General features: G+C 40.4%; 1 protein-coding gene across 2 annotated transcripts in view; it reads right to left on the bottom strand.

The window, feature by feature from the left end:
- Positions 1 to 2,065: 2,065 nt before the first annotated feature.
- Positions 2,066 to 26,448, bottom strand: part of LOC133136504 (cadherin-18-like) — a 77,981-nt gene continuing 53,598 nt past the window's right edge. Inside the window, exons 6-12 of one of the 2 annotated variants that reach the window (XM_061254053.1) lie at positions 25,535 to 25,722; positions 25,086 to 25,339; positions 21,008 to 21,144; positions 14,923 to 15,044; positions 13,152 to 13,266; positions 6,048 to 6,299; positions 2,066 to 3,019 (exon numbers count right to left, since the gene is read on the bottom strand). In XM_061254053.1, coding sequence (XP_061110037.1) covers positions 2,505 to 3,019; positions 6,048 to 6,299; positions 13,152 to 13,266; positions 14,923 to 15,044; positions 21,008 to 21,144; positions 25,086 to 25,339; positions 25,535 to 25,722 — 1,583 coding nt within the window. In that variant the 3' untranslated portion in view covers positions 2,066 to 2,504. Of the gene's footprint in view, positions 3,020 to 6,047; positions 6,300 to 6,380; positions 6,546 to 13,151; positions 13,267 to 14,922; positions 15,045 to 21,007; positions 21,145 to 25,085; positions 25,340 to 25,534; positions 25,723 to 26,448 lie in introns of those variants that run through there. The other variant, XM_061254054.1, reaches the window with a different exon arrangement.

Below are 26,448 nucleotides of genomic sequence, written 5' to 3'. Positions count from 1 at the left end.
TTTATTGGGTGTCATGGACAGGTGCCATAGACCAAGACATTATCCATAATCCCCGTGCTGTGATGGAACCCAACCAAGGCATTAAAATGCAATTTATCCATCCAAAATCAATATGAACTTCATATTTAGTTTTGCACCAGCGGCAAAAGTACTGGCACCGTCAGTAGCACAAATCATGATTAACGTGTCCACTGAATGTGTATTCAGTTCTGAAGATATTATTACACAGTTATATCCTCCCTATCACTATCAGTATGCAAGCGCGCTATCGCAATGCAAAAATTAAACCAGATAACGTGTCCCTCCACTCATTACCTACCAATAAAGATACTTCAAATGAAAGAGACAATTCTGCTTTATCTCAGGATTCATGTGCAATTGTTCATTTCAGGGACTGAAAATACTCACCTCGTGCCACCTGTTATGATAAATATACTTGCATACTTGCAAACTTGAAGAGATTCTCTTCTGTAAAGACAGTATGAAGAATGCTTGAAATAAATGTGGTGGAATGAGATTAAAGACGTGACTGTGCCAGATGCAGAATCCTGTATGCAGAAGCTGAGATTACTATTTCATAAATATATCCATAAATCATGATCATCAACATCAATGATAGTCGATGCTGATTTCCTGGGTAAGAAGTCAACGAAAAACAATGCATAAATAATGTGTAAATAGTCTCCAGTTGAAAATTAAATGTAATTCTGAACATTTGTCCAAATGGAACTTTCTGTTCCAAAAACTGCACAGGCGTGGACATTTGTTATTCCTGTGCTGTATCTGAAAAGCATGAGTCCAGTACACTGAACCCATATGCTTTATGATCCAATAGAAGAAGGGTGGGGGGGTCAAGAGGAGATGATTGGCTACTACAGTAAGGTGGGTTTGTGAGAGATTCGCCTTGGTGGTTAACCATTATCTAATCAAGTGGCTGGCCAGTTTGCAGTGACATTAATTAGCTGCCTATAAGCTAACTAAATTCAGTTTTGTATGTCAGCTGGCTGGCCATGATAGCTGGGTCCCACTGCATTGTACTACCATTACTGCTTATATTTTCAGGAGATTCTACCAGCGTCTTTCCTCTCCTGGGCAGGGCTAATTCCAAAACACTCCCAGATTTTATAATTTTATAAAAAATCAAAGTGACAATGAACTGATGTATTTGTAGGTATGCATACTTATGTTACAGAATTATGCAGTCTAGCTAACAGAATAGACTGAAATCCACTGTTTAGCTAAAGTTAGCTAACTAAATACAAACCTAAGTAATGCCACTTAAATAGCTAGCTAAATGGCATGTGTGGAAAGCAACTACTAAAGCTGATTAGACTTAGACTCGTGTTAGACTTCTTTGCGAACATGACACACACTGCTCTGCACCGGACAGGTGGGGTTGAGAATGGGGCATAGACATTTTTTGTATACAAACACAGAAGACAGAAATCCTGTATAGTATGCCTTTAAAGAATATGCTTACCTTAAAAGAAAAAAATGATACTGCATATATTATTTTTTTTTGACAGTCTGCTAGGCACTTCAATGTAAATGAATCGTATGTGGAGACATAAGCTGCTTTTTATGTGACTGGGTACTGATCTCAGAAGCATCTGCTTTCAACATCATTGAAATTCCAACATCATCATACTATGTAAACCAGTGCCACCTTAGCATTGTTCCATTTTCTGCAGGATTGTTCAAATATGAATTACATATTATATTAATAACACAGATTTTTGCAGCTGATTTAGAAGTGTTGGTAAATCAATGTAATCTGACCACCCAAGCATTCAGATTCAATTTTCCATAAAACATATTGCTGTTAGCCAATTAAAACACTTGTCTGACTCTTGATAGAAACTAATGAGTATGTTCATGATGAATTATAGATGGAGCCTTGTGTCCTTCTATGTGTTGAAGTGGAAACAGTTCTATTGAAGTAACATATAAGCCCTGCCGTCATTGCTGATTAAAATATTTGCAGCATAAATGCAGAAATAATGACTCAGTTAATGGCATTTTAAGTGGCTTGTTGGTTTTGTCTAGGTTCCAATATACACTTTTGTATTTCATCACAGTAAAAGATGCAGACCAAAATATATTAAAACTTTTAAGACATTTTAAATAAATACTTTAGTTTTGCTCAGTTCTCTAACTTTGTTCCAGTTTCAAAAATGTCAGTTAGTGTCAGTTAAAATTCACATCCAGTGCTACTCTTATTTGGAATTACAGACTTTATTAAGCAATAAAAAATATACACCAGGGAAAATATGTAATTTTTTTATGCATTTTAGGTTTTCTTTTTTCCTTTTTTCCAAAATCAAATAACCATTTTCCGCTTGTAGAACCTGGTAGAAAGAGTAATTCCTTCGACAGTAAAAGTGAACAAGCGGAATGGTCCAAAATCGTTTTCCTTTTTTTAAATTTTATTAGTAAACTGGGTAGAAGAGGAAGGGAGAGTTGTTGTTTCTTATTTTGTCTGTGTTTTTTTAATGAGCCAAAAGCTAGGCCCTTGCTTCCAGCTCAACCTCTCCGATGAGTTCTGCCAGTTTGTGGAACTCTGGCCCCCAGTCGTCCACGTCATTGTAATCCGGTTCCGAGAGCCCGTCTGCGGAGTCCAGGGAGCTGACGGAGCCCGTGGCGGAACCGCGGCCCTCGTAGGCGTAGGTCTGGAGCGAATCGTACGGCGGCACGCTAGTGTCCAGGTCTGCGTCCACCAGCCTCCTCCTGATGATGGCCTGCACGTCCGCGTCGTCCAGCACGTGAGAGGGGCTCCAGCTGCCGTGGCAACCGCCGGCTGCCGCCCGCCGCCCATCCGGCCTCACGTCCCTGCGGTGCTTGTTCTCCTCGGCGCCGGCGGGGTTGCGCAGGGCCACGATGTCGAAGGCCTCCGTGTCTTCCTCCCCGCCGCCCTCGTCGTCATAGGTGACCACGTTCTCCCGGACGTCCTCCTCGGACATGACCAGAGGCTCCTTCTTGGCCTTCTTGCTCCGCAGGTTGATGAACAGCACCACGATGGCTATAGATGGACAAGGGGGAGAGGCCAGAGACGTCGGGTCAGGAGAACGGGCAATCAAAAACAATGTTCTGACAACGTAATGGCTGTTATTACGGCAGAGCCACAGCTGGGTTATGCGCTCTTCAGATGCCATTTACCGAACCCTGCAGGTGGTTTGGCAGATTGCGGAGGGTCCGGCACATGCCTTAAAGACTGCTTTCCTATAAAACCTGTGATAAACCTGTGAGATCTTTTGATATGTCTTTGCACACATTTTACTGTTTTAATATTTAGAAATTCTATAAATGCACACCACTGAAAACTCAAACAAGATAACCCAAAGGTTAGTAAACACACAAACACAAATATGCAAACAAACAAAGCTACAGTATTGGTCCAATTAAATAAACTCACTTTTAATAAAGGAACGTAATCAAAAATAAATTCATAATCTAAGATGATTAATTTGACTTGAGTAAAGAAGTTAAAAAGTCTTATTTTCAAAGCAGAAACAATTGAATTTTTATTGACAGACTGCTGGCGGTTTTGTAGTCTTTTGAATGAATGTAATAAAGTAGAGAAACAGGGGATACTCTGGCCTCAGAAAACACTTTTCATACTTGGTATTCTGAGGCACACTGAGACATAATGGATTTTTATAGGTTACCTTCAGTGATGGCAGGTGTGGCCGTAAGTACATTTCTTATGATTTTCTGACAATCCCAAATGCAATTTCCCTCGCAAGAATGGAGACCATTGATCAGAAGTTGCCTAGCCTTTTCACATTTAAATTACATTAAAATATGGCTTTATTTATATCTAATTTCATACCAGGAAATCCCTTTATTCTGCCCTGTCTGCAGCTGTGAGACAAATAAAGCTGCATGAACACATTTTTATTTTGTATTTCTGGATTATACACTACTGCATATAGAAAATAGCATTAGGAATACTGTATGACTGCAGTGGCTGGCTAGTTAGATAGCTGTATTTATATGTATTTTTAAATGGGGTGAATAAAGCAGAACAGAGGAGAGTTGAGAATAAAAGTTAGACTAGTACTACTAATGCTGCTAAAATGACTGTTAATACTGCAACAATGTAAAATAAAATAAAATAAAATAATACATGGACTATACGGACACATGCTAGAACTTTATTGAAAAGTCCAGTCAACCGAACACAACATGGAATCGGAAAGTACTGTATAACATTAATACAAAATGACGTCTGCAAAATGCAAATGAGTAACACTATTGACTATTGAAAAAAACTTAAAATGAATGAGAAAATTAGACAAGGGAATGAGCTTAACTGTTGTGGCTAAAGAGTGGCCTACAAGGAAAGAAGAATACTACTTTTGACATAAAAAAGGACCAGGGCACAATTTGCTGTTCGATGAAGGTGAGAAGCAGGCAAATCATGGGGCGACATGGCTCAAGCAGTAACAGCAGTCGTCTGGCAGTCGGAGGGTTGCCGGTTCGATCCCCCGCCGGGCTGTGTTGAAGTGTCCCTGAGCAAGACACCCAACCCCCAAATGCTCCTGACGAGCTGGTCGGTGCCTTGCATGGCAGCCAATCGCAGTTGGTGTGTGTTGTGTGTATGAATGGGTGAATGAGAAGCATCAATTGTACAGCGCTTTGGATAAAGGTGCTATATAAATGCCAACCATGCCAACCAAATCATTTCAGATTTCAGGTTACACTGATGGCAACGGCCATTGTGATGACTTGCTTCCCATTAGTGTTCACCCACAAGAGTGCGAGACCTTGTTGGTTTTCCAACGTCACTATACGGACTGTTTCTGATTTGCACGTTTACTGTTTGTTATTTGATTCCACTTTATACAACAGTTATTGAATGGGCAAATGGCATTGAGTTTATTGGTTTATTATGACTCAGACTGAAGTAAATATTTCATCTTGTACAACTGTATTTCCATGTCACTCAGAGAGCTCCAAAAATGCCACAAATTCCAGTATTCCGAACGACTGAATGTGTTTGGTTCTCTGAGGCTCTCCTGTATTGTGATGAAAGCAGTTGACTGATAAAAATAATTTCATAAAAAAATCTATACACATGTAGCATGTGGAGTCTTTGGATAAGAGCTGGCATTACTGCATCAACAATATTAAAGCATGTGCAAACAATTCAATGAAAATGCCTGCCTTTTTTCTACAAGAAAAATGTACACCACAACAGACTTAGAAATAAACCCCTGAAAACCGTGAAGATGAAAAAAAAATCTTTTTATATCAATTTTAGATCTCGGGCAGAACGCTCTGGGCTGGAAACTGGATTTGACATATCGAAGGTGAGAAAATTCTCATCTTCCAGCACTGAGCCTTCGACCTGTAACATCTGTAACTGTAATCATTCCAAATGGAAAACATCCAAGGGAATTGTATGCTTTTTAATGTCATTCAGCAGAGATACAGCTGGAACTGCGCCTCACGGACTGCAGTCTTTTGACAGGTGTTGTTAGATGACGCACAATGGCTCAAACGGATAGGCGTTCAGATCTCACCACACAGTAATATAACGCCCTTTCATCACGCTAAATTTCCTCCTCCTCTCTAATCTATTTTTCTACCCCCATTCTATCTCTCGTTCCCTCCCTTCCTGTCCCTTTCAACCTCTCTGTATTCCCCTGTATATCCACTCATTCTCTTTCTCTGTCCCTCTATCTCTCGCTGTGTATCTCCCCCCCTCTCTTGCTGGCCCTTCTCGCTCTCACCCTCCTGTCCTCTCTTTGTCTCTTCCCCTCTTTCTCATTCTGTTGCTTCTGAGACAGTCCGCCATCACTTAACAGAGAGAGTTTTTTCGGTTGCCAAATAGCGACATTTGCTCCATCCCAAATTAGTTTTTATTTCTGTTCAATCTTAAGACAAATGCGGCTTTCTGGAACCATTTCGGCATTGAGTCGAGTGTCGTACGGGGTCTCAGGGAAACCTGACGAAGACCAGAAGGCATTGCTTTGAACAATAAATGACTATTACAGAGTTTATCACCGCACGGCGAGCGCGGTGGAGACAGGCCAGCCGCTTACCCAGCAGGATGACGATGCAGAGCAGGATGGCGATGAGGGCACCCGTGCTCAGGCCCGCGGCGGACAGGAAGGCCTGGGCCTGGCAGGTGCGGGCGTGTTTCCCCTGTCCGCAGGCGCACACGCGCAGCGTTAGCGTGCTGGTGCTGCTGAGCTCCGGTTCTCCGCCGTCCGACACCACCACGGCCAGCCGGTACAGCTCCTGGGATGCGCTACTGAAACGCCGCTTCCGAGCCACGATGCTGGCACTGTTATCTGTGGAGTCGGACCAAAACACACAACAGTTAGCAGGAAAAGGTTACCCGCTAACTGCTAAAGGTTACCAATGATGCTGGCACTGTTATCTGTGGAGTCGGACCAAAACACACAACAGTTAGCAGGAAAAGGTTACCCGCTAACTGCTAAAGGTTACCAATGATGCTGGCACTGTTATCTGTGGAGTCGGACCAAAACACACAACAGTTAGCGGGAAAAGGTTACCAATGATGCTGGCACTGTTATCTGTGGAGTCGGACCAAAACACACAACAGTTAGCGGGAAAACCGGAACAATGCCTGTGCATACGGGCCTCGTCTTCCAATCAACACTCTGTGACCTTATAAGGTTCCATCTGCATTCTAAGTCGTTTTGAGACATTGAGCTTCAAATATACCGACGTGAATAGGCTCCAAGAAGATACAAACTTCTAAATGTAGCATTTTTTCATACTTTAAAACAGTTTTTTGTGTAAAACTTCACACAGGCACTTATTACATATTTATTCAACTAAATTTTTAGAATTAAACTTTAGACTTATGGAGTCTTCTGCTGCTGTAGCCTATCCATTTAGAGGTTCAGAGATACTCTTTTGCATACCACTGTTGTAATGTGTGGTTATTTTCATTTCTATAAAAACAAAACAAAATTTTAAAAAATCATGTCTTTTTTTCATGTATCTTTATATACTGTTGGAAGCCTGACATAATTCACAAATGGTTATCTCTGGAACAAGTAAACCTGCAAGAAAATGTATGCCGAGAAAGGGTTTGGTGGCCACACAATTAAAGCACCTCACAATGTAGCTGCCATTCAGAAAGTCAATTCATGAAGCCGATATGAAATGATAATTGTCCTTTGATAAATAAATAAATAAATAAATACATGCATAAATAAATACCTCCATGTGTATGTTGGCACGCACATCAAATTATACGCGCACTTGAAACAGAAAACGTGACAACCTTTTTGATGGGACGCATAAATCTAATCTCTTATATTTATATGAAGATGTAGCATCCTTTCACCATTTATCTTTCATGTGCAACTTCCTTTTTTTGTGGTTGACTGTGTATCTCCCTGTCAAACAGTCCACAGTAGCCTGGTAGACTGATGCAGTCCTACGCTCTCTCCATTCATATAAATATCTGCTGTGGTGTGCTACCGTTAAGGCAGCAGGGACTCAAAATTTTTATTAACTCAGGCGCACCTGAGGCATGCCAAGTTATCACCTCTCACATCCTGAAGGAGCAGTGAAAAAAAGAAAAGAAAGGTGAGAGAGGTGGGGGTGTTGTGATTTTTATGGCTCGACTGTAAATTTGTATGCGTGGTCACGGCCTCCATATTCCAAATGCGACTCAGATTTTTTCCTCCGAACACAGATCCATGGAAATGCTCCGTCTCATGGGAATTCCAGGCAGTGAGTGTGTTGGTGTGTGTGTGTGTGTGTGTGTGTGTTTGTAAGGGGCAGCAGTGTTCTATGGGAACACACCATTGTATGCAAAAAAGTCCCCGGGGGCAATTCCTAGGGAATTTGCGCTATTATACACCAGATTTAAATTAGGATGCCAACGCATCGGCCATGAGTATGATGTCAAAACTCATTACTTAACAATGTCCTTAGACTAGAGGAGGGTAAATATCTCTCACCTTTAATGAAAGGATATCCCTTTAGGGATGTGGGGGATTGGGTGGAGGTTCCACATTTCATTTCATTGAATTTGCAGTGTTGGAGGAAGTACGGATTAGAACACAGGTAATGACGTTTCCATCAATCGCTTTCATATTTCCTTGAGTGGACCGAGAAATTTGTGTTGCTGTTTTTCTGTTTCATTTCTACAATAAGGTTGTTTTTTTTCCGCAGGGCACACGCCCAAATGAGTGCTCAAACTGTGTTAGTGTTTAAAGGGATTAACCGACATAGAAGCACAGGGGTGTGTTTGCCTCAGATTGCGTTCAAAGTTTCTTTGACATGCCGGCCATGGTGCAACATCTTGTAACTCCTTTGAATATGCAGCAGTAAGCTTTTAGCACAAACGGGACTCTCAACCTGAATAGCAAAACAAATGCCAGGGTGCCAGGTCGTTGAGAAGTGGAGTGAAGCAATATGACAACCCAACGGTAGTCCTTCAAACACAAACAACACTTTAAGAGAAACAGTCACTATAAATATAAATATGTTATTAACGCAACAATACCAGACATTCTGCTAGGATTAGAGGTATGCTGTATAGAGTTAACACTTTTAACACCTCATCCTAACATGTTCAGAGAGTAATAATTATTCACAGCCTGCTACAAGCGCCATATAGCAATGCATAATGCATAGCAATGGCAGATGTGATGTTTAGAGTGTTTATGTATTGAGTGACACTGTAGGTGTGGAAGAGTGTGGTCTTCCCTACAGAATCAACGGTTGGAATGCTGCCACTCAGCTGACAGTCAGCTATTCTGTTGTAGTAAACAGCAAGATTGGCTTCTGTTTAAAGGGTAGCAGGGACTGTTTTCTTAGACAGGAAGGCCCAATAAATAGGCTTCCTGTGTAGCAACATGGAAATATGTGCTGAGGGCAAGTACTGGTTTCACCTGCTTATATATAGTCCAAGTCAACTTCAATTTAATCTAACGTTTGTTTTGTCTGTTAAGAAAATAAACATAAGTCATAGTCTGTAATATGCAGTACAGTCTGTGGGTATTTGGAAAGGGACAGTTTTGTTGTTTTGGCTCTGTACTCCAGCACATTGGATTTGAAATGAAAGAACACAAGGATAAAGTGCAGACTGCCAGCTTCAATTTGAGGGTATTCACATCCATATTGGGTGATCCTTGTAGGAACAGCTGTTGTTTATACATAGTTCCTCCTCATATTTATTGTTTCACTGCAGAGCCAAAACATATGTGTATGCGTGTGTGTGTGAGAGAGAGAGATTGTGTGAGTGTGTGATTGTGTTTCCTGTTTAAATTGAAAGCCGTGAATGCTTTGAAAACTATATTCAGCTCACGCTCAGTAAATGACTTCAATAGATTTGACCAATTCCTCTTCCTCGTTGTCCACCTCTTTGACCCTGTAGATATTAAAGACCCATTCCCTGAGGAGTTATGCAAGATGAAATCTAATTGAGGAAAGTTTTTAATCATCTGCATAGCATCAAAGGGTTATTAGACTAATGTATGCTGTTAAATATTTAAATCTGCCCACAGAGACAACAGTCACATCCTGATTGTCATGAAATTATTTACACAATTTTTACTCTATTAAAAATGAATCATTATCACCTGGGTTTTTTTCTTTATTTATCAAATTTGAATATGGTAAACCTTCAACTATTTGGCAGTTTCCTTTAATGCAGCAATGGCATGGCATGTTCTTTAAACTTGTCAAACAGCATATACACACTGGTGTATAATAAAGCCACATGATTAAGAAAAAGCCTTCTCATCGATTATCCTCTGTTGTTTTCTTGTCTTTAATTTTCAGTCCCTACGAATATATTTTTCAGTTGTGGTGTGTAGGGTGTTATGAATTCTATTCTATTTTATTGTATTAGTTAAATATGAGTCAACCGTGTATAATTTTTATTGTATCGTTACTGTTTTTTGAATGGTAAAGGATTAAGTGCTTAACCAATGCTTAACCGTTTAAAATGCAAACTCATCCTAATGTGCACAGTGCACACAGCATGGAACTCTGGGAAACAGCAGCCAGCAACCAGCAGTGTTTGGAAAAAACCTCACAGAGAGACCAGGACTTTCCTGGTCTGAATTCTTTAAAATGTCTTCTCCTCTCCTCCCATTGGTTCCTTTCCTTGATCCACATCAGAAGGAAATATGGAAGAGGAGGACAAGAGATATTGAAATGAAGACTGAAGACACATCATCCACTGTGTTGTTTCGTGATGACACTGTTCAGGTGTGACGCTGGAACCGACAGCACGTGCTCTCTAAACCTGACATATTTTGACATAACCTAAATCAATACTATTTTTACATGAAAAGTAGGAAAAATAACAGTGTGAGTCCTTTGAAGATTGATAATGGAGTCTGAACCTCATATTTCAGACTCGCGGTGGTTTGCCTCCGATGAACAATTGAATTTCAAGGCTAATGCCTCCCCTGTGTTTTCAGGCACATGATTATAATTTCAGCAAAGCGTGAAAATGCATGCTTGCTTCTGTGAGTTGTGGTTATCATTTTAATCATTCTGTAATCCAGGCTCAGTGGGTTCTAGTGGTTCTTTTGGACTTGCACTGTGTTCAAACCTTGATATAGCAACTCCACCCTAAAGCTAATTATTGCACTATTATTGAGTCAATACTAGTGGTTATTCTATTAAAAATGTATTCAAGAGCAAATATCAGCTACAAATGACACACTGTGTTTATTTACTGCACTGTGTTCAAACCTTGATATAGCAACTCTACCCTAAAGCTAATTATTGCACTATTATTGAGTCAATACTAGTGGTTATTCTATTAAAAATATATTCAAGAGCAAATATCAGCTACAAATGACACACTGTGTTTATTTACACATGAGTGAGAAAGATATGATGGCCAGATACTTAGATATTCATTCATGTTCTTACATTAAAAATGCACAAGAGCTCACAGCTTATACTGTGTACACATTTTATAATAAGTCTGAGACCATCTCCGGTGCAGCAATGGATATTCAGATGACAAATGCTCATTAATATGTATAAGTTGAGTCTTGGTTAACTGAGCTTCTGTTTTACTGTTCGACAGCACCTGCTGATATCTAAGAGTTTAACCCTCTGGGGTCCGAGGGCAAAATGAGGAAAACTGGTGACCGTGTCATGCTCTGACATTCGTGTCATTTTAATCAACTGTATACAGTGATTCCAACGTGATCCATGTCTTTGTTTTCAGCACAAACTCAGCTACAATATTATGGCAACAATATTATGGTATCCATCAATGTGCAGATTGAGGAGAAAAAAAGAAGAACAAGAAAAAGAAGGAAACTATTACTGAGAGCCTCTCACCAAAATAATGAGTTTAATTCACACTTCTTCCATGATACTTTCATATCCTTCAAAATGCGTAATACTATTAAAGTGGCACTTATTTCAATAACCCTATATTTCATTTTTCAGACGTATGAAGTATAATCAGACCTGAAAGCAGAGCTAGCCATTCATATTTTCAGGTTTTAGGTTCAAATTAACCACATTGATGCCCATAAAATGGTTGTGTTTTGTCTGCAGCCTGTGGAATATGCTTATCTTACTCCAAAAAGTTGCATTTAAAAAATATATATGCATATTAATAATATAGTATTGTTAATTTATGTGAAAAGGATACACAGTATGCTTTTTTACTATGAAATATCATGTATTTGTGTGTTATTTACACTTATAATTTGGCCTCCATTATGTTATCCTATTACCTAGTAATCTTTGTAAAAATGTAAAAAAAATTACCTCATACTGCTAAACATATACAATGGCAGTGTAACCACATACTCTTGGAACCTGCATCCAGAACTTGACTGTCCCAGACAGGGTAGTACTGGTATGGTATGACATGGTATGGTATGGTATGACATGGTATGGTATGGTACGGCACTGGTATGGTATGGTATGGCACTGGTATGCTTTTCAGGAGGGATCAGAGCCAGAACTACAATGATGTCCACGATGAGGTAAACGGACAACCTTTAAAACAATGTAAGGTATTGTGGGCTCCCATTGCTAGAAACTCATCAATGCTCTCTTGACTGTAAATTCAAGAAAGTGTCAGAGTGAAGGGTCTGGATTCATTACTTATTCGTTTAATTCATTACAAAATGAACTGAGCCTATCACTCAACTTCTGTCTCCGGCTAGTACAGAACAAGATCAGACAACATATTTTGCAATAGAGTCAATGACCCAATCTTGGCAATGTTGATTGTAAATATAAACAAAATAACCATCTGGTTGTGTGTGACTTAAACAGCAACATCCAAAACGGGGTGTTAAATGAAAGCAATTTCTTGTCTGAGCGGGGCTTCAAGCATGAAATGTACCTGCAATAATATAAGTGGTAATTCACACTCTGAGGACAGCTCGATCATGACATTCCTTTCACAAGTCCAGCAGAACTCATCTTATACTCACCTTCCTTTTTAAAATCTAATTGAATTGGGGAGTTGCCAGATTGAGTAAAAATGCTATGGTAATGAGAAAAAAGTAAAAAAAATAAAATAAAAAAAGAGGTAGTGAGATCCCATTCTGTCTAGCTGTTCAGACACCTGCCGAATCAGAACGTCCCCAAATCCAGCCATCCTGTCAGAGGGGGGTCATTTAAAGTGCACAGGCCACAAATAAAAATATAATAAAAAATAAATAAAACAAAAACAAACAAACATCTGAGACACTGGCAGTTGCCATGGTGATGACCCACTCTTGGCCTGTTCCCTTTCTTTAAAGGGATGACCTCAGTATGACCTCATGAATGCAGGTGCACTTTCAGTGGTGGAGTCTCAGCACACCATATAGATGGAACACACAACATGTCTACTGCCTATGGGGAAATCTCAGGGCATATGTTCCTTATGTCGATTCCCTCTTATTCATACCCATACTTTACTTTACTCAACTGAGCTGACTTTATTTTTTAAATGGTGCCTTGCAGTGTTGCAGTGGTCTCTCAATTCTTACCATGCAGGTCCATTTACCCTAAGAACAGGTTTCAAGGCAATTTGTGCTACTTGACTGCATTTAATTTAGCTGCTGAACTGTAAGCATGAGAGCACAAAAATGCTAACTGTATAATTAAGCAAACATTAAATACTGTACATTATGATACACATCTTGCCATGCTTAATTTATTCAGAAACTATTCAGTACCTTCATTGTCCTTGAGGGTGAAGTTTGGATTGACGGGCAGGTCACTTGGCAAAGTGAAGGAGAAACGGCCATTGGCGAAGTCGTCTTTATCCGCTGCTCTTATAGTCTGAATCACCTTGAGGAATAAAACAAAAAATTGTGAAAATTTATAAATATATGTACACATAAATTCCATACATACGTATTATATATAGTGAGCTCCATAAGTCAAAGTCATATTTCTTCTTTATTTGGCTACAAAATTGTATGTCTAATTAATGACAACATATCTACAGTACCTATCTATCGATCTATCTATCATTCCTTCTTTCATTCATTATTTCCATTTGATGAATCTGAAATACCAGGGTGCCCCTGGCTCTCTCTGCCAATGAGAAGTCAATAAGAAGGAGCTAGACTGCAGGGTGTTGGAATGCGGAATATGTCTGTGAATATAACTACTCCCTCCTGCCCAATCAAAAATCCACAAAGCTGGAGGGAGGACCAATTACATCTCTCTGTCAGCTCTAGGTTTTTTCAATAACACTTCCTGTGCATGGTCTGCCAGTGTTTCCCTCATGTCTTCATTATCTTACTCTCTATTGAACAGTGGTCTGTTGCAATGGCTGGATTCCTTTACTTGGCATGCGGCAAATGCAAGAAAAGCCTCGAGGTCAATGCAGAAATGTCGCTATATTTATGTGCTATGTGCAGAAACCTGACACGACTCTACATAATGCACTCTACATAAAACACAGTGGATTATTTTGTTGCCACAAAATTTAAACTGACATTGCTGGAAAATGTGATGGGAAATGACTGGAATGCCATACTTTACTGTCCGACCAGGAGTGTTAGTTTCTCACAGTTTGCTTCACAGAGGACAGTCAAAGTTAAGGACAAATGATGATTGCAGCCCAGTCGGAGTCTTATCAACAGATATGGTTAATGGTTTTCCATGAGCAGAATCCTGCTGGTGATAAGCATTGTTTGTTGTTTCTGCTCTACATGCAGCTATTTGAAATGAGAAATCTAGCATTGCTAGTCCTTGAAGCTTGAAGTTTCTTTTTCCCGATAATTATAATTGCATAACTTCATTCCACACGTGCCTCAGTCTTATTTTCTCAAATAATCTTAAGTGAATATTCTACAGTATTCCCTCCATTTCCCAAGTGCATCTCCTCAGTTTGTACCATGCTGCTATGTCTAAATCCTCTTGATGTTCCCTCTAAAAATGCATCAGCCGTTGCAATCCGGGCCCGCTAACTGATTGCGGTGCCTCTGTGCTGTAATCTTCATTTAAATGGAAAAATATGAAGAGAAAATGTGAATGCGATGTGCATCGAAGCGGTTGCGCTTTGCTGCACACGTGCCCCGTCTGAATGAGCGATGATTAGCATTTTCTAGCCTCCCGCTCTGTGTGCTTAAAGCGGAGCTATCTGCTTGTGGGGACATCAGCGCCCGCTGAATAATTTATAGGCTCAAGAGGCCAGGCGAGACTGTGGCGCTGGAGATAAATCCAGCACTGCTGTTAAACACATCATGGAGGGGTGAGAGAGAGAGAGAGAGAGAGAGAGAGAGAGAGAGAGAGAGAGAGAGAGAGAGAGAAAACAAAAAGAACTGAAATGAAAAGAGAGAAAGACGTAGGGAAGAGAACAAGGGAAATGGAGAGACAGACTGAAAGAGAAAATGGAGGTGAGATAGATATGGAGAGGCAGAAGGAGACCCTGAGAGAGAATATGAGGTATAAGTGAGAAAGACAGCTTGGAGAAAAAGAAGAGGAGTCAGTCACCTGATTCGGCCTAGAACTCTCACACACGATGACCTCGTCGTCTATAGCGACCTCTGGCGGGTTATCATTGACATCTAAGACCTGGACTGTGACAGGGACATGACTGAGGAGACTTGGATTGTCTAGAAAGAAAAACAAACACACACACGCGCGCGCACACACACACACACACACACACACACACACAAATGAAAACTGTCAGCACAGCATGGAATCTGGAGTCTGAAGTGACCTGTGGGCCAACACATAATGCTTTTCAAAATGTGTCTTCTCTGTTGGGTGTTTTTCCTTTAAAATTCAGCAAGGCCACAGTTCACATTGAAGGAATGTAGCTTAAACATTTCCAGTTTAGAATCGATGAGTGTACAGACTACTAAACAGCCTATGGATTGTGTGACAGTCATATTCCATTGCAGGCTCCCCTCTATTGTCGAATCTGTCTCAGATAAAAGTGCCTCCCTGCATGTTTCCTGGAATACTTCAGGCATTTTTTCCTAAAAGGAATCATCTGGATGCTCACTGATTTCAAAAACTAAAAACAACCACTTAAAACTCATATTTCTTTAGGCTATTTTCAAAGTTGATGTACCAGTGTGGCATAGCTTTAAGGCTCTAGCTGTGTAAACTGTTGTTGCCCTTGTCACTCTTTACATTAAGCATAGCTTCTTAAAGCTCTTAAAAAGCAAATATAACATATTCATGGTGGGTTTACTTTCTAGGAATAAAAAAGTCATTTTTTACAGCTGTCATGCAAAAGAAAACAAGAAATAAAACCAGTTCTAAATATAAATTGTGTTGTCATACATTCACTGAGCACTTTATTAGGTAGAGTTTATCATGTGGCAGCAAGTAAATGCATCAAAGCATGCAGACATGGTCAAGAGGTTCAGCTGTTTTTCAGACCAAGTGTCAGAATGTGATCTAAGTGACTTTGACCGTGGAATGATAGTTGGTGCCAGGAAGGGTGGTTTAAGTATCTCAGAAACTACTGATCTCCTGGGATTTTCACACACAAAAGTCTCTGGAGTTTGCAGAGAATGTTATGAAGAACAGACAAAAAAAAAATCCAGTGAGCAGCAGTTCTGCAGGTAAAAACGCCTTGTTAATGAAAGAGGTCAGTGGAGAAGAGCCAGACTGGTCAAAGCTGAGAGGAAGGTGACAGTAACATAAATAACCATACATTACAACAGTGCTATGCATCTCTGAACGCTCAACACATCAAACCGCTTACAGTAAGTGGATAGGCTATGGAAGAAGAAGACCAATATACCAAGTCTAAAAAATAAGTCTAATACATACCTAATAAAGTGCTCGCACAGAGTATATACTATGTCAGTCTTCATAGAATTTGATACTTATTGCAGAAAAACATAAGAATGCCTTACAGAGGTGTTGTACTGCATATGTACACAATTATATTTGATATAAAGTTGGTTGCTATACAATGCAGAACTATGCAATGCACTATTGGATGTGAATAGTGAATAGTGAATAGTGCTTTTATACTTTGCCAATAACTAATGATAGGTACATTTTTATGTGGTGACATGGTACAGTGTTACTGTGCTTTTTAATATCATTCTGCAGTTAGTAAACAATGATGATTCTGTCACTGTGGCTGAAATCAAAATGCAATTCCTATTGTCTATCAGGCAGTTCAGGAGACAGGCAAGTGTGGTTTGATTAACAGAGCCTTTCCTCATGAACACTGAAAAGACCCCATTATTATTCTACTCATTCCCAGTAAAATGTTCACTACGTCTTCACCAGTCAAAGGGCCCACACAAATGCATAAATATATATACATGCATAAATCTAACAATCATTAGCCAGTCTGCAGTAGGGTTAACTGTGGTTGTTTCCTCCAGAATGCACCTTAACGAGCACAGGCAGAAGCATTTAAGGGCATATGATGATTGTATTCATTTAGACATTGGTTTATTTATTTATTTATTTTTTTAACGATTGCTTGAATGACACAAGGCCTCTTGGCCCTTGGTGAAGATGGTAATCAGTGCCTCTTGAGAGTCGAACACCCAGAGGCTGAATCTAGGCTCCATGAAAAGAAGCTGAATTTATTCCCAAGACAGAACTCTACCTGCAGTAAGAAGGGCTTGGGCCCTTTGTGTCAGTGTGCTGCACAAATAATTGCAAATGGTCACCATTAAAGCCATGAACTGTATATTCATGCAGATGCTGGCTCTATAACACAAAATGCTTTCCATGACTACATTTGCATTTTGGCCACACATTCTCAACTCTCGCCCACTGCAATCTTTTTTATTGGTAAAATATTAAACAAAATGTGAGTGTTTCCTCTGTCTCTCTCCAAACAGAGATACATCATGCAACATAAAACAAGATTATTATGCCATTGAAAAGCGAACAAGTTGCATGCAAACAAATTTGATTAAATAGGAAATTAAGTTTAAAAATAACATTTAAAAACACGTAAAACTAAAACATGATGGCAGCAATTATTCAGACCATAATTAATATCAAATGCTCAAGGGGAGACTTGTATAAGGCATGGTGTCTACTCCTGGGCCTGAGGGTTTGATTATGGGATGATATACAACAAACCAGGCGATACATCTGTAACAACAGGGGGATCAAGCGTCCATCTCATTAGGGGCTCTAATTATGTTATTAACACAGAAAGCCTTAGATTCACCAATGAACAACATTCATATGAAAACACACACCCACATGCACGCACGCACACACACACACGAATACACGCATGTACGCATGTACACACACATGCATTCTCATATTATGTCATAAAAATGCACATTTTTAAATAAGCATATTGGGACAGAAATGCACAGGAAAAATTATGAAATTTCCCCAGAGAAGAACTGTGAATGGGAATATTCTCCCGTCTCTTCAACTCTGTCTCACCAAGGGATCTGCCTGTACCATTGTGGGGGAAGACAGTGTGAAATGTCCTAGCAGCGCTAACATCCTGTAGCACGCTAAGAGATTGCTATAATGAGCTCCTGGCAGCGCTTTCTCACGCCTTGCACTGACGGGACATTGACTGACACAGCTCATCAATTATAAAGATGCACCAAACTCTTTTTCTGCAAAACAACAAAGGGCATCCCTGGTGACGCATTAGCGTTCACATGATGCAAACAGTGGAGTAGGTGGACAGCTATGGAGATGTATTGCGGTAAGACCCGTTGGCGATCCTTTTCAAAAATTGTCATAAATATTGTGACATACTGGCTCATGCCCTCGGTCTTACGGGATATGGGTAAATTATGGTTAAAATGATTGTTTATCCAGTTTTAAAGATTTATTTTTACCTGATGATATTCACATATTTACATTTTAATCAAAATCACAATGATATATCAAACTATAAAATGTAAAAAAAAAAAAGAAGAAATTGAAAAAAATAACGACATTTTCATTGGTCAGCCTCGTCCAATTCCCTTTGGGCCAATAGGACTTAACCAGAGAGCTACCTGTGCAGGTGATAGAATGATGATTTGAAAGGCCAAAAATCCATATTTGGGAGAAAAGGGAAAGAGATAAAGATAAAAAGCTGGCCCTCATCTGACATCCTCCTATCCACATGCACACTTCAATTTATACATCACTGTTGGCTAGTGAGCTTCAAATACGAGATGCAGACCAGTTCCCTCATTTGTTTCTGCTAGACATAATATAACAATATATTACAAATTACAACCGATGTCATAACTTCGTAATAATGTAAGTAATCCTGTATGGAACACAGATAAAACTTTTCCAATTGAAAACAAGTGACAGAAAATAATTGCTGCATACATTAGGAGGGTGTACTTTGGTTATAAGCCGAAATACGCTGTCATAATTGCTTATAAAAGGTATTATGTCATACTTGTGATGTAATATTGGTGTTATGGTGTACAGTTCATGGTAATAGAATTTAATAGCAGAGCAAGAGGAGAATTAGCACATGCCCTTAAGGGACGAGCAAACTGACAAGCCTCGGAGGGCTGACATTCTCATCAACCATTATTATATTCATGTTGGCACACTTGTTAATCACTTCAAACTTTGGATAATTACAGTCAAACAAATGCTCCTGGACCAGCAATGACATCACAGTCCCATAGTTCTGTTTCATCACTAGGGGTGATCCAAGTTCTCAGTTTAACTGATACGGGAACAGAACTCACTCATCCCTAGTCATCACACAGTCCCTGTGATCATCCCTTCCCAGCAGTTACCACAGTCCCCATTACATTATCGACATTTGGCAGACGCTCTTATCCAGAGCAACGTACAGTTGATTAGACTAAGCAGGAGACAATCCTCCCCTGGAGTAGTTCAGGGTTAAGGGCCTTGCTCAAGGGCCCAACGGCTGTGCGGATCTTATTGTGGCTACACTGGGATTAGAACCACCGACCTTGCCTGTCCCAATCATTTACCTTAACCACGCTACAGGCCGCCCGACCTGGAGGCTTCTCTCTGCTCTGTATAACTTCATTTATTTAGTATTTCTATCTTTTTTTCTCCATGTGCTGAATATCTCCTGTGCTAGCTATGCATAAGCAATGTGATTTGCTCTGTGCTTATTCTCCTGCCTTCCTAAAATAAAGTATCACTGCGAATAACACCTCTGATCAGTGCACACTGACCTCTATGGTGATTTTTAGCACATTCTCACAGGTGTAAGGCTCCAGTGATGTCTGAAATTGACATTGTGACTTTTATGCGTGTCACGTAGCCTCTGACGTTCATTTCCCAAGAAGATGGCATGGTCCTCTGTAAATAAGTCTTTTTGAAAGTCTATTATCGCCTTGAGGGCCACCCACCACTCAAAGTGCAGTATATTCTTGACTTTATCCCCATGACAACTGAATGCACTCTATCCACAATATATTATTTATAGTTGCTTGAGCCATTTTTAATTTAAAAACACACATGCCATTTGTTTTTATTAAAGTATTTAAATAGTCTCTTGTTTTTTCTTTGGACTAACACAGAATAGGTGAATATAAAATTGCAGTGCAGCCAAATTATATAGCTGTCCATTGTCTATTTTCACAGGACCCTGGCACTAGAGATCAGAAAGTATAAATCAGAACATATAGCCTGATGGCATCAACATACAGGGAAGATGGAACTGAATTGCATAACACAGCAACTAATTTGGAAGTTGAACTTCTGTTGATCTGGCTGTACTAAAAATATAAGGATATTTATTGTAAATGCACTTAATGTGAAGGGGTGTACAGCCTCATTAATTGCACCGTAATTTGGTTATTAGCTGTAATTTGGAACGCTGCAGCCAAATTCTCTCTAAATTGTGCTCATGTATTATAAAACATATCTAGAAATGCGAGGCCTCTCCTCCTCCCTTTGTTTCTTAAGCTCCGCTTAGCAGCTTTGCAGTCTCAGTTTCATATCATAGACATTATTTGAAAATAAAAGTTCTGAGGCGGTATAAAATAAAAGTTCATTACAACAATGAATAAAGTGAATACAGAGAAGAAGAAAAAAAATCAATACAGGTATATACCTTATGTGATAATAATCCAAAACAAAAAAAGGAATAAAAAAAAAAAGTAAAAAATAAAAATGATTTTATTGGGCACTAGAAATGCCAAAGGGTCCTGGAAATACAGTTTAGGCTGGACTGAGCAGAATTGAAATGAACAGAAGCCACTGCAACTTATTAGAACTGTCTCTGTTGTGTCTCAGGGTGTGAAGTTTCACTCCATTACCAGGGCAACACCATTAAAGAAGGGTGAAGAAAGGTGTCAATACAGATTCAGACCTGCAAAATAAATGGTGGAAAAATTGATTGACCCCATCGACCTTCAGGCATTATCCCTCTGTCTGTACAAGCTCAGCATTCTACCCAGGATGCACTGCTAATTTCAGGATTCATTTGTTCCAGTCGATATGGATGTGTAAACAGGCTATAGGAGTGAAAGATTACCAGGTAGTCATCATTTCATATAGTGCTGAAATAGCTCTCCTATGTAAATATGGCACATAAATCGATGACAGTGTGTGGGGGGGGGGGGTGTAGAGTTGGGGGTGGGGAGCATGTGCGGTCTCTGTGCCAGCCTGCACTTACCAACCTCCGAGGTGACGACAGTGACGTTATACCAGGCCGTCTCCTCCCGGTCTAGGGTCCGGGTGGTCGTGATGACTCCCGTTGCAGCGTTGATGTTGAAATTGGAATCTCCGTTTATGCTGTGATCAATGAAATACCTATTTATAGAGAAGGGGGGACAATTAAAATTGCATGAGTGCTGCCCCTGCCCAGTCCCAGAATAAGGCAACAGAGAAAAGGGAAATCCATTACATTAACATTTTGATATGTCTGAAAGGCCTGAGTCTGCAAACCACCTCTGGTGCTACTCAAAGAAAGTAAGGCACCTGAGTCAAAACCACTGTGTGGGGTTACTAACCTCAATAGCAAACATAAATATAGCAACCATAACAAGAACAGGAAATAGCTTGTAATTTGCAATGTCTGACCATGAGCCCATGAATATGGGAGAAGATGAAGAGGATTTTAATACTCAAACAAGGCCAAATTAACTGCGCATGTTGAAGGAATCTTCTGGAAAACAAAGAACATCAAAAAAAAGATCCTTAAAGACCTTCTCCATTCTCTATTTCGGAATGGATGTTAAGGGAAAAGTGAAATTCATGAGAGAGAGAGAGAGAGAGAGAGATAGAGAGATGTCTCTCTGATGTCAATGTTAACTGATGTGGGTGCACATTTGCATCTTGTCCAGCACTGTCAAGTATCCAAGTAGCACAAAAAAAATTTTTGGAGCTTTATTTGGTCTTTATGCCCTCAATGTGAACATTGACAGACATTCACACACTGGCTCAAAAGTAGCAAGAGGACAAAATATATTAGGCCACATCAGTTATCTGATGTTAGACTGCTGTGAAAATGAGCCAACTACAGGATGACAAAAAGCGATAAACGATATAATGACGATTCCAATTTGCAATGTATCACATCATGCCACTGTGTGTCATGCCATAACACTCCGCAAACTTTAAAAATATTTTGACAGTAATAGCTACTGTTTTTCGGCACTGCCTTCTCATTTTTTTCCGCATTTATCCAAAGATAACACATGACTGAGTGATGATCCACTAGCTCCCAACACAACCCCTCTGAATTCCTCATCAAGTATTCTGGAAAGAGTAATCTTAGTCACGTTAAAACACTGATTTGACCATATGATGTTAAAGTGAAAAAAAAAAAAGTAATCAGAGAGACAATAATAAAACCAATAATACCGCAGATAAAGACGTTTTCCCCACACAAACTGCATTAGCTGACATTGATTCATAAAGGAAATAGACAGTGCAGGTAGCTAGCTCTCACACAGGCGATCCCCTCTTGCCTGCCAATACAGAGTCGTTTAGTATTCTTGTATATTTACTGTACATTGAATAGAATGTGGGTAAAATGGGGGTAAAATTGAAGATAAAGCTCACGTTTTTAAACAGAAGTTAAATAAATTGGTTTAAAAATGGCCACAGGCCACAAAGCTTGCCCAATTTTCAGCAAATATGGCACAAATGATCTTCGGACCAAGCCTCAAAAGTTATCACATGAATTATTGATTTTAGAAATAGTTCATTCAGTACAGCCAATCAAAATTGGTGGTGAATCCGCCAAACAAGAAGTGAAGGCATATCTCAGAAACTTTGATGTGTTGATACCAAACTTGGTATATGGACTCAGGACTCCTCCTTCCTGAGGATGTAGGAACAGTTGGTGTCATTTGATCACTAGGAGACACTGCAATAAGCAAAAATTAATATAGGGATATATGCTAATAACTGTTGATGTAACGGATTCCTATGTATGCTGATACCTTAAATTCTAAAGCTGAGACATGACAACCAATATCTCAGTTACACCCAATCTTTGGTCAATTGCCATAAAACTTTCTATCAGTGCTTACAGCCACACTTTTAACATGATCCAATCAAGTTGCAATGGCGACCCTGCCCTGCTGGACTGCTTGGCCCCCTCAACCCTGCTTGCAGGTTTAATTGCAGTAGTATGCATATAGTGTTATATCATTACTATAATTACAATAATCATCAGCACTCACATTGAGGGCAACTACAACCGGGCTAGTGTGATATAACAGTCGAACTTGAGAATAGCTCCTGCACACGGAAAAAAAACACACGCTGTGTGGCTGTCGTAAATATTTGTGCAAAAGGGTTAACTTGGCTGGAAAGGGTGAGCGCCCACTCATGCACACAGTCATTTATTTACGACTTTAATTAATTCCACCCAAGAACAGTTTCAAGATGGCCGGATATCGCTCATGAAGGAAACATCATTCTTGTGCTCTGTATTTTTTGAGAAAATTCTGGATACGCTGGGTGGGGACCTTTGTGACAAAGAGCAGCTATTTTAAAATGACCTGATACTGCGATTCCCTGAGCTTTTTATTCAAGCTCCCGCACCAGTGCTTCAACTTCAAATCAGAAGGTGCCGGAACAAAAAGTCTGTGTGAGGAGGTGACCGAAGTGTCTCAATGCAAGTGCTAATTGGTGGGAGAGGAGGGGTTGGAAAGTGATTGTAGACCTGAGGGTTTCACAGCTATCAAGGCCACAACGCATGGGTTTTTATATCCATACATCCTTGCACCCTTTGACAGTGCTGTGCTGGATCCACAGAAATAGTTCCTGGCACACGGGAAGTCCAAGATAAGAGGTCTCGGATCCTATTTCAGTAGTATCCGGCATAAATTCAGCACTTCCCCACATCCACACCCTGAGCTTACAAGTCTGTTGCAATGACCCAGAGTTTAAACTAATTCAGACTATTTGCCAGCACATAAGTAATCAAGATTAATCAATTCCCTTGAAAATGAGGTCCTAATTATGCAGGCCAGACATGATTCTGTATTGATCTCTTTTGAAAATGCATTTTAAAATGCTATCCAGGGGAATTGAAGAACCACAGTTGCATGGAAGATTGTGCCTGGTCTCTTGTCGCATCTGCTGTGTCACGCAATAAACCCAGAGGGAGATTTTGAGAAGGAGAGAGCTTGTGGGTGCTACTCTCTTACATCATTTCTTTTATATGCTAATGTCCGCATAGATGCCTTCGGAACTTAATCTGCTCCAATTAATCCACCCATCCTTTTTAAAATTCCATTTATCCTTCATTTTACATATTTTGCACAAATCTGTGCATTATTCCTATTGAAGGGTTGTTAGATTGTATTCCAACACAAATGGAAGATTTATGAGGGAGACATGTAAGGAGCAGAACAAGTCCCAGGCTTGCAGCGGATTAGCAGGCCTGTGGATCACCGCACTACGCCACTACAACAGGCCAAAGTGCACACAATCACAATCACACAAACCGAATGGGAAATCGATTGATATGTTTGCCTCATCTCGTGACATTTTCTGATTGTTGGATGCATCCGTCTCAATTTCTTCTCTGTTAGTTGTATGCTATGCCCTCAGTCCTCTGCAGCTAATGACCATTGCTTTAATGGTAGCCTTATTTTCTTCTTCTCTCTCTCGCTCTCTCAGCGTAATGAAGATTAATTTATGGAAAGATTAATTAAGTAAAACATGTATGCAATCAAACCAAAATTAACAAATGCAGGCAACAATAAAGCAAACACAACTATAAATGAGCAGAATACAGAATCTGTATTGTTTGGTAATGAGCATTGGCACTATAGAGTAAGTGATTAATGCAATAAACTGCTCTCCTTCTTCCGCTCTCCACCTCCCTCTCTCTGTTTCTTTCCCATTTCTCTCTGTCGGTTTATTTCAATCGCCCTCCCCTTGTTTCACTCGTGCCCACTCTGTCCTTCTCTCTTCTCTCTATCCCTCCTCTTCTCTCCTCTTCCATTTCCATTAGCTTTGCTATGTACAGATCATAATGTCAGAATAACCTTCCCAGAAGTGTCAGAGCATTAGCATTTCACAACACAAAGGGCTATGTTATGAAAGAAGATATAGCAGATAACTGTATGTGTGAGTAGGCATCACGCACACACACACACACACACACACACACCTTTGCCACATGCAACCCCTCTATCGATGCTCTGTGAGTTGCTGTGGATAAAGTGTGTCTGCTGAATGTCAGTAAATGTAAACGTACAGGCGTGCTGACACAGGTGTGTGCCACTCACCTGACTGGGCTGTTAGTGCTGTCTGGATCCCGAGCCGTCACCGCCCCCACCTCTGCCCCAACCTCAGCGTTTTCATACACGTCCATTATGTAGTAGTCCATGGAGAAGACAGGGGCCTCATCCACATCGCCCACAATGATCTTCAGGGTGGTGTGGTCCTTGAAGGGGCCCAGGTGGGAGAATCGGGGGTCCAGGTGCGTGTTGACTCCCTCAATGTGAAGGGTGTAGGCTTTTTTCTTCTCAAAATTTAGGGGCTGCGGAGGAGAATGATATCACATTGGCACAGAATATACATTTGGGGGGGGGGGTTGATGTTCTAGCAGTGTTAGGTCAACTCTAACTGGGCTCAAAAGGCATATCATGTACTCTTTTATAGTTAAAAGCACTCTATAAGAGTAGAATCTACACAGCACAATTATCTATGTTGGGGCTGGAGTTGTGTAGCCCACCTTCTTCAGTGAGATAACCCCCTCCCGCTTGTCCCTATCTGAGGTGATGGAGAAAATGGCCGCCCCCTCTGCATTGGTGATGCTATATGCAATCTCTGCATTAACACCCAGATCCTCATCATTTGCTTTGATCTTGCCCACCGCCTTGCCCACTTGTGCCGATTCTGGCACGTAGAGCTGGTAGTTTTCTGTGAACATGAAGAAAAGAAACACAAGACACAAACATATTTGGATAAATGCACAGTCCCAACACCTCTACATTAACTGCACAGTGTGATATGATATTAGTTATATTGTCTCTCGGTGATCTGAGGAAAACCTGCATCACGACTCAAGCGGATATCACAAAAAAAGGCTTATTCTCTTTCAATTCTCATTCAAGTCTTTAAATTCATCCAAGTTTAACTCCATTGTGGCGGCCTGAGCTTCAGGGACTTTGAATTGCTAACGATATGTCAAGCAGTGCAAACAGCACGACCTGCGGAGTCGTATAATTGACCTCAAAAAGCCATTAGCTTTGTGCACAGGGGCTAATGTCACAGACCCGACTCTCGCACGTCACGTCGCTCAAACAAAAAGAGGGAAAAGTGGTTGCGAAAAACAATAGGCACTGCCCGCCCAGCTGGGGGAGGTCTCGGGCGACCGGGGCGTTTGATTGCAGAGTCGGGGTCAGTGGAATTTGATCCCATGAAGGGAAGGCTGAGAATGTGACAAAGCTGTGAAGGGCCACCTGGGACCTTCTGCCCACTCAAACGCCTCCCCTTAACATACGTCTTTACTTTCAGAGGGGGGAAAAAACACCATAATGGCGTTTGCATGTATGATAAGGGTTGCTTTAATTATTTAAAAAAAGAAAGAGACCAGACAGAAGAAAGCAGTGCTTTCATCGAGCTCTGTACTGTCACACGCTGCGC

The sequence above is a fragment of the Conger conger genome, chromosome 9 (genome assembly GCF_963514075.1).
Source record: "Conger conger chromosome 9, fConCon1.1, whole genome shotgun sequence".
NCBI lineage: Eukaryota > Metazoa > Chordata > Actinopteri > Anguilliformes > Congridae > Conger > Conger conger.
Note: the sequence above shows the minus strand (reverse complement) of the source record. Positions and strands in the feature narration are given on the sequence as shown.